The sequence below is a fragment of the Lynx rufus genome, unplaced genomic scaffold (genome assembly GCF_022079265.1).
Source record: "Lynx rufus isolate CCGP_SWC_20201006 ecotype Redwood Valley unplaced genomic scaffold, mLynRuf1.p SCAF_13, whole genome shotgun sequence".
In the NCBI taxonomy this organism is placed as follows: Eukaryota; Metazoa; Chordata; class Mammalia; order Carnivora; family Felidae; genus Lynx; species Lynx rufus.
The window spans coordinates 58933159-58942280 of record NW_025814827.1 but is presented as its reverse complement, the minus strand read 5'-3'; the positions used below and the strand labels follow the sequence as shown (position 1 = coordinate 58942280).

Below are 9122 nucleotides of genomic sequence, written 5' to 3'. Positions count from 1 at the left end.
GCGTGCAGAAATCTCCTTGGACAGGAGAGAGAAGCCGTGCCCAGTAAGAGATTGGCACTTAAATAGTGCTGCCTCTGGTGGTGAAGGGATATGCTTATATTTCTCACAAGATTCTTTCCCCCTCCAGTCTAGAGCCTCGTGAAAACTGGAGCCGTCTACACATTGTTGTGAAGCCAACTCCACAGTCCTGGACGAAGCACAATGGGTGGGTGTGGGCTGTGAGCGAGTTCCTCGTCTCCAGTCCTTCCTGTTAATGTTCACCAGTGTTTTGGGATCTGAGTTCCTGAAACTTTCTAGCGGGGGGTAGGGAAACGTTACGTTTCTTCCCTGTAGCGACTTTGTTTCTTTTTCTCTTGCTCTAAGCAGGGTGTTTGACCTGGTCGACTGTGTTCCCTATACCTCTCGCACCAGCTGTGTCCCCGACCCCAGAATAAATCAGGGCTGCGAGAGGCCTGGCATAGCTCCGGACACATTTCCTGTAGGGGCCTAAGGAAGGCTGTTTGCAGCCAGGGCGGCGGTGGGGATTCTTGGCCGTTGATGGGGCGGGGGAAGTGGGGGAGAGCCAGCTGTAGGGGGCGGTGACCACGCTCTTGGGACAGCTCCGCGCCCTCGGGCGGGACAGATCCAAGTTAGGAACAGCTGTGGGCGCAGGGCCTTCAAGATGAGGCCGGCACTAGCTCTGTGCCTCCTCTGGCAGGCGTTCTGGCCTCGACCTGGCCGGAGCGAGCACCCCACCGCAGACCGCGCGGGCTGCTCGGCCTCGGGGGCCTGCTACAGCCTGCACCACGCTACCATCAAGAGGCTGGCGGCCGAGGAGGCCTGCAGTCTGCGCGGCGGGGCGCTCAGCACGGTGAGCGGGGGCGCAGAGCTCCGGGCGGTGCTTGCGCTCCTGCGGGCAGGCCCGGGGCCCGGAGGGGGCTCCAAAGACCTTCTGTTCTGGGTGGCGCTGGAACGCGGGCGATCGCACTGCACTCTGGAGAAAGAGCCATTGCGGGGTTTCTCCTGGCTCTCCCCCGACGTCAGCGTGTCCGAAAGCGAGACGCTGCAGTGGGTGGAGGAGCCTCAACGCTCCTGCACTTCTCGGAGTTGCGCAGGACTCCAGGCCACCCGGGGGGTTGAGCCCGCAGGCTGGAAGGAGATGCGATGCCACTCGCGCGCCAATGGCTACTTGTGCAAATACCAGTTTGAGGGCTTGTGCCCGGCTCCGCGCCCCGGGGCCGCCTCTAACTTGAGCTACCGTGCGCCCTTCCAGCTGTACAGCGCGGCTCTGGACTTCAGTCCCCCAGGGACCAAGGTGAGTGCGCTCTGCCCTGGGCAGCTCTCCATCACAGCCACCTGCATCGTGGACGAGGTCGGCGCGCGCTGGGACGGGATACCCTCCGGGGCTGTGCTCTGTCCCTGCCCCGGGAAGTACCTCCGTGCTGGCAAATGCGCAGAGCACTCTAACTGTGTAGATGACTTGGGAGGCTTTGCCTGCGAATGCGCGGCGGGCTTCGTGCTGGGGAAAGACGGACACTCTTGTGTAAACAGTGGGGAAGGACAGCCGGTCTCTGAGGGGACCGAGGTGCCCACCAGGCCAGCCACTGCAGCCAGCCCCGATCAGAAGAGAACGTGGACACCCAGGGTACCTGAAAAGCCAAGGGAGGTACCACATGTCCTTGGACAAGGCAGTTCAGCAACATCTATTGCCGAGATTCCTCAGTGGGGAGCACAGAGCACGATGTCCACTCTTCAGATGTCCTCTCAAGCTAATTCAAAGGCCGCCATCACCTCTTCAGGAAGCGTGACTCCCAAGTTTAATTCCACGTCTTCCCCTGCCATTCCCCAGGCTTTCGGCTCCTCCTCCACCGTGGTCTTCATACTTGTGAGCATAGCGGTCATAGTGTTGGTTATCTTGACTATGACAGTGCTGGGGCTTTTCAAACTCTGCTTCCACAAAAGCTCTTCTTCCCAGTCAAGAAAGGAGCCTTTGGCCCAGCCAGGCATGGAGAGTGGTACCGAGGCCACTGCTCTGCGCTCCAGTTCTGTACATTGCACAGACAATGGGGTGAAGGTAGGGGACTGTGGTCTGCGGGACAGAGCGGAGGGCGCCTCACTGACAGGGTCCTCTCTTGGGTCAGGTGACACATAGGGAAAAGGCACTCCCTCTGAGCAGAGTTTTTCACTGTCAATGAAAGGGGAAAGAAAATGAACTTATTTAGGGACTGACTATTCCTATAGAAAATTCTCTTCCCCCAAATTCCCTCTACTCTACTGAGGAGATAAATCTGAACTGGACGCTGGATCCCTGAAGAAGAAAGAGGTGATTGAAATGGAAGTGCCTTATGGTGGTAGTGGGGGCTGGGATCCTACTGTGGAGAGGTTTTCCCTTGTGTTTATTCTGGGGGATTTGGAGAAGGGCTTGAATTTGTTAAGACATTGGAAGCAAATAGAAAACAACACAATTAAAAAAATTTTTTTAAACCAAAATGGAAAGGAAACTTACTGTCTGCATTGTTCAGCCTGGACGTATAATGGTTTGAAATACCCAGGCAAAAAATAAAGGATTGTTGATAACCCACACTCAAATATCATTGGTTTCCTGGAGGAGTAATTATTTAGGAAAAACAGCATAGGGGCATGCTGGGAATAGCAATAAGAGCATCCTGCTTTCAGATTGAAGGGGAAATCTTCAAGTCCTTGTAATGAGGAGTAGATCTTTAACAACTAGCAACTTTTTTTCTTGGTTCTTTTATACTTTGCTTTCAAAGTCACTCTACTTATGTGCTCTGCTATAAATCCAAACTGTAGTGTTGCCAGAGTAGCTGGCTCTAGAAGCAAATTATAGTTGACCACCAATTCAAGTGTTTACTGTGTGTCCTTGCTCAAGGAAACAAATGATTTGTGTTTTCCGTTTCCAACGTTTGTGCCGTCCAGTGTAATGACCTTCCCAACCAAGTAGCCCTCTCCTAAACATTAGGATGCTGATCCTCACTTCCAATTATGGTGATGTTAATTTTCAATTAAAACGTTAATGCTAAGTATTGATTTGAAATCTTTTGGGTGCATTAAAGCAAAAATGAGCTGGATTTCTGCCAAAGTTGCTAGGTTCTTACGTACTGTTTAATCCAAGGAAAAATGTTGAATTCCAAACTATTTCCTTATCCTCCTTAAAAAAGTATGTGTAAAAAAAAAAAAAAAGTGTGTGCAATGATTGTACATGCCCATCTTCGAATGTTTATAATTTAACAACAGGCATGGTAACAGCTCTCCATAAGATTGATAGTATAAGAAATAAGTGAAAAATACAAATATCTGTCATCTTGTTGTGACTTGGGGCATTAGAAAGTAATCTAAGTAAAGCATTCCTCTAAAAAATAATTGAGAAGTTATAATAATCACTATCTAGTGGAATTGAAACCCCTAAAAATATCCCACTTCTATTAGTATGCTAAGACTTAATATTTTTTTAAATATTTATTTTTGAGAGACAGAGAGAGGCAGAACACAAGTGGGGGAGGGGCAAAGAGAGAATGAGATACAGAATCTGAAGCAAGCTCCAAGCTGTCAGCACAGAGCCTGACAGGAGGCTCAAACTCATGAACCTCGAGATCATGACCTGAGCCGAAGTTGGATGCTTAACCCACTGAGCCACCCAGGGGCCCCTAGTATGCTAAAACTTTAACACTAAGTGTGTGGGTGTTGTTATACAGAGAGAGAAAGACAAACAAGCTTAGTAATCAGGAAGAATGAAAACAAGAAGTTTGCACTATATTTTCATAGAACCATTTTGATGCTCTCAAGTGTACCTTGTATAATATATATATATATATATATATATATATATATATATATATATATGGTATTTTAACATTAAAGGAATAAAGTAATAGGCAATTTGCTTCATATACTAAATATATATCTAAATAGTTATAAAATAAAATCACAAGTGAATTAGATTTAAGATGTGAAGGAATTTTAAATAAAATCATTTCACAAGAGAACTAAAATCAGGTAAGTAATGGCTTACTCAGTGTCTCTAACTTGTCAGAGTGTCTTAGTTCTCCTCAATAGTGGTGTTTTATCTTTCCTCTTTACTACATGACCTCTGTGTAGAGAAGGTAACTGTGTGAATAGAATATATGATCCTTTCTTTTGTAACTTGAAAAATAGGTCCCTCGGGGCACCTGGGTGGCTCAGTCGGTTAAGCGGCCGACTTCGGCTCAGGTCATGATCTCGCGGTCTGTGAGTTCGAGCCCCGCGTCAGGCTCTGTGCTGACAGCTCAGAGCCTGGAGCCTGTTTCAGATTCTGTGTCTCCCTCTCTCTGACCCTCCCCCGTTCATGCTCTGTCTCTCTCTGTCTCAAAAATAAATAAACGTTAAAAAAAATTTTGAGAAAAATAGGTCCCTCTATCACTGAACTGAACTGTAAATTATCTATGTGTATAATTATCAATATATCTAAAATTATCTATATCTTTGTGTGTACACAAGCTTTGTCTTAAAGTAGATTCCTTTTGTATCATTGCTATAATACAATGGAGTATATATCATTAACTTATTATGCAACATGACACTGGTGGCATTACAAATCTTGGAGTCCAAATGCCATATGTGAAAAATAAATAGGTTTGAGCTTCGTTACTCAACTATTACCTGCTATTATTTCCCCCTTGTAAGTAGATCAGGCAAGAATTACAGAAAACTATGTTGTTTTCATATTTGATTTCCTGACAGATAGCAATTGCAGACCAAGCTTTATATGACTCTCTTAAGCTTTGGCTATGAAGTCTTCCCTAAAATTTCGAATCCATGGCAGAATCAGGCCAGTCAAACTTGATCTCTTGTGAACTAAGGTTAGAGTCTTTACTATTTCTTTACTACCACTTCATTACTTCTCCAACCTCTTTGAGGTTCAGTCCTTTCTTAGACCTTCTGTCCCTACATTCATTTCATATAGTAGCTGCCTGCTCAATCATTTCCTTAAAAGGAAGACTTGGCATCTAATTTTCAGTCTTTCTCTTCAGCCCTGTAAGTCCTGCCACTATTTCACACAGTCTCTCTCACGGATGATTCTTCCAATGCCTGTACATTTCAGTTCCTTGACTTCCCTACTTCCAGTGACCTCCACTTCATTGTAGTCATCCAATCCAACAGCCACACCTTAGTCTTTCACATGATTCTGAAACTGCTCTACAATCTGAAATCATGAATTCACACATCCATATGCTTGCACATATGTTGAGACTTGTATTTCATTGAGTTTTGCCACTGATTGAAAGTAAACCATTAACATTTGACCTTTGAGATTCCTTCTTTCTTACAATAACAGGCTTGCTGTGAATATTAGCCTTACATGGTATAATTCTTTTTCTTTTTGTAAACAATTTCACATATACAGAATTTGCAAATGCAGTAAAAGTAACTTTCCTTCCTGAATAATGTAAGAGCAAATTGCCAGCTTAATGCCCCACCACACTGAATATCTTAATGATTACTTCTAGGTTACATAATTTGTTGGCATGCAATTATTCACAGTATTCCCATGAAATTATTTTTCATTTCCATGAGGTTGGTAGTGATATCTTCTCTTTGATTTCTAAGTTTTAGTAATTTGAGTATTTCCTAAGGGTGGGATTAGTCTAACTAAAAGTCTGCCAATTTTGTTGATCTTTTCAAAGAACTTGTTTTTGGATTCATTGATTTTCCCCTATTGTGTTTCTGTTTTCTATTTCACTTATTTCTCATCTAATTTTTATTATTCCATCCCTATCCTTGTTTTGAATTTAGTGTGTTTGCAATTTTCTACTTTTTTAGGATGGTAAGTTAGACTATTGATATGAGATCTTTCTTTTTCTGAGATCTCCCTTTTAAAAAAATTTTTATTTAATTTTATTTTAGAGAGAGAGCAAATGGAGGAGGGAGAGCAAGACAGAAAGAGAGAGAGAGAGAGAGAGAGAGAGAGAGAATCTCAAGCAGGCTCTACACTCAGGGCAGAGCCCAATGCAGGGCTCAATCCTAACCCCTGGGATCATGACCTGAGCCAAAATCAAGAGATCTTCCTTTTTTAATATAAGCATTTACAGCTCTAAGTTTCCCTTTAAGCACTGCTTTAATGGTATTCAGTAAGTTTAGGCAAGTTTTGTTTTCCTTTTCATTCATCTCAAAGTATTTTCTAATTTCCTTGTGATTTTTTTTCTTTAATACACTGGTTATTTAGGAGGGTGTTTCTTAATTTCCACATATTTGTAAACATCCCTAAATTCCTTCTGTATTTCATTTTTAATTTGATCCATTGTGGTTAGATTAGAAAAGAAAATTTGCGTGGTTTTAAACCCTTTTATTTTTATTATTTTTTATGTTTATTTATTTGTTTTTAATTTTTTAACATTTATTTTTGAGAGAAAATGAGAGAGAGAGAGAGAGAGAGAGAGAGAGCAGGGCAGGGGAGGGGCAGAGAGAGACAGTGAGAGGGAGGGAGACACAGAAATCAAAAGTGGGGTCCAGGCTCCACCATGTCAGCACAGAGCCCAACACGGGGCTCGAACTCACGAACTGTGAGATCATGACCTGAACTGAAGTTGGATGCTCAACCGACTGAGCCACACAGGTGCTCCTAATGTTTATTTATTTTTGAGAGAGAAAGGAATTTGAAGTCGGCTCTGTGCTGACAGCAGAGAGCCAAATGCAGGGCTAAAACTCACAAACCATGAGATCACGACCTGAGCCAAAGTCAGATGCCTAAAGGACTGAGCCACCTAGGTGCCCCTGGTTTCAACCCTTTTAAATTTATTGAGTCTTGTTTACGGTCTATCTCAGAGCATAGCATATGGTCTATCCTGGAAAATGTGTTCCACAGGTACTTGAGAAGATAGTGTATTCTGCTCTTGTTGGGTAATGTACTAGAGAAGTCTGTTGTAAACACTTTGTTTATAGTGTTTTTCAATTCCTTTATTTCAGTTTGATCTTTTTCTTAGTTTTTTGCTGAAGTCTCAAACTTTTATTGTAAAGTTACCTATTTCTAACCAGTTCTGCCGGTTATTTTTAAACGTAATTTGAGCTCTGTTATTAGGTGCATATATGTTTATGGTTGTATCTCCTAATGTATGGGCTCTTTTTTCATAAAATGTCCCTCTTTATCTCTGGTAACATTTTTTGTTTGTTTGTTTGTTTGTTTGTTTTAAAGTCCATTTTGCATGATATTAGTATAGCAATTTCAGTTGTCTTATGGTTCCTTTTTTTATTACATTTTTTTCATCTTTTAGTTTTCAACCATTTATGCCTTTGAATCTAATGTGTCTTTTGTAGACAACATATGTTTGGATTATTTTCTTTAATCTATTCTCCCATCTCTGCCTTCTGAATGAATGTTAAGTACATTTGTTTTTAATGTAATTACTGGTAAGGTAGGATTTACATCTCCTATTTTCTATTGACTTTCTACATGTTTTATGTCTCTTTGTTCCTATATTCTATCGCTGTTTTTTTGTATTAAATATTTTATAGAGTGTCATTTAATTCTCTTGTTTCCTATACTTTTATAAAGATTTTTGCTAAGTGACTGCCATGAAGATTATAATTAACATCTTAATTTAAAGACTATATAATTAGGATTAATACCAAATAATTTCAATAGTATGCAACAATTTTGCTCCAACATAGCTACCACGGACAGCAGGTCCTGTGCTGTCTGTGTACAGCCCAATGTGAGGCTCTATCCCATGAACCATGAGATCATGACCTGAGCTGACATCAAGAGTGGGACACTGGGGCGCCTGGGTGGCTCAGTCGGTTAAGCGTCCGACTTCGGCTCAGGTCATGATCTCACGGTCCGTGAGTTCGAGCCCCGCATCGGGCTCTGGGCTGACGGCTCGGAGCCTGGAGCCTGCTTCAGATTCTGTGCCTCCCTCTCTCTCTGACCCTCCCCCGTTCATGCTCTGTCTCTGTCTCAAAAATAAATAAACATTAAAAAAAAAAAAAAAAAAGAGTGGGACACTTAACCTACTGAGTCACCCAAGTGGCCCTCCCACTTCTCATAAAGACACCAATCACTGGAGTTAAGTCCCACTCTAATTTAGTATGACTTTGTTTTAATTTAATTACATTGCACCAATCCTATTTCCAAATAAGGTCACATTCGCAGATACTGGGAGTTAAGACTTACATATATATATAGTTGATAGTCTGATAGTCTTCTCAGATTATGCTAATTTATTTGCTGCCACAGTCTTGCCTTGCCTGAATGGCAAATTACTCCGCCTGTGGTTCCTAAACCTACCTCATCATTGAAATCACCTGTGGTGATAAATATATAATATAATATTTTACATATATATATAACATTTTATATATAAACTTATGTAATGTAACTTGCAACCACAGATGTAGGCAGCCAGAAAGCAGAAAGCACTGAAGATTATATGTCCCACTAAAAACCAGATTGGATAGATCTAGTGATCATGCACCATGGGACTGGGCATCTATCCCCCAGTGCCAGGGCAGTGTGTAAACTTCCTAGAGCTTAGATCATTCCTATGGATAAGTGATCAAGTGAGAGGAAGAGGATCCTGGACTGACATTTAACCAGGTAGCACTAAGAAAAATCAGAAAAAACCTGATTTGTAAGTATCATGATAAGGGCATTTCATATCTTCCCTTTTTAGTCTGCCAGTAGGGCATTTGATGAGTGCTCACTCTACTGTAGGTTACTGTAAAAGTCTCTATATTAGTTTTCTTAAAGCAGTTGTATGAGGCAGTTAACATTACTTCCATTTCATAGACAAAGCTGAGAATATATGCAATTTTTTCTAAGTATGTACATATAAATTTCTTTATTTCTCAGTAACAGAACTTAATTCTTGAGCCCCATTTCTGCTGATGAGAGAAAATTTAATATAGGCCACTCACACCACCCCCATTCAGGATTTTAGGAAGTCTTAATGTCATTACAAACTAGTGAACATAACTCAAGAGTCCTGAAAACCAGAAAACAAGTCTATAACTACTGGTCCATAACTCTGGGGGGAAAAAACGCACTTAAATGTGTCCAAGCATATCAAACAATGCTCTTAAACTAAACATAATTTTGTTCTTTTTGCCAAGTGTGCTAACTTGTTATGAGAAGTGAGGGTGCTATAGGAGCT

At 42.1% G+C, this 9122-nt stretch overlaps 1 protein-coding gene across 1 annotated transcript; it reads left to right on the top strand.

Moving 5' to 3' along the window:
* Positions 1 to 661: 661 nt before the first annotated feature.
* Positions 662 to 2197, top strand: CLEC14A (C-type lectin domain containing 14A). Its single transcript, XM_047074729.1, has one exon. It carries the CDS (start codon positions 662 to 664, stop codon positions 2129 to 2131), a length of 1470 nt encoding a protein of 489 aa, XP_046930685.1. The 3' UTR covers positions 2132 to 2197.
* Positions 2198 to 9122: the final 6925 nt, after the last annotated feature.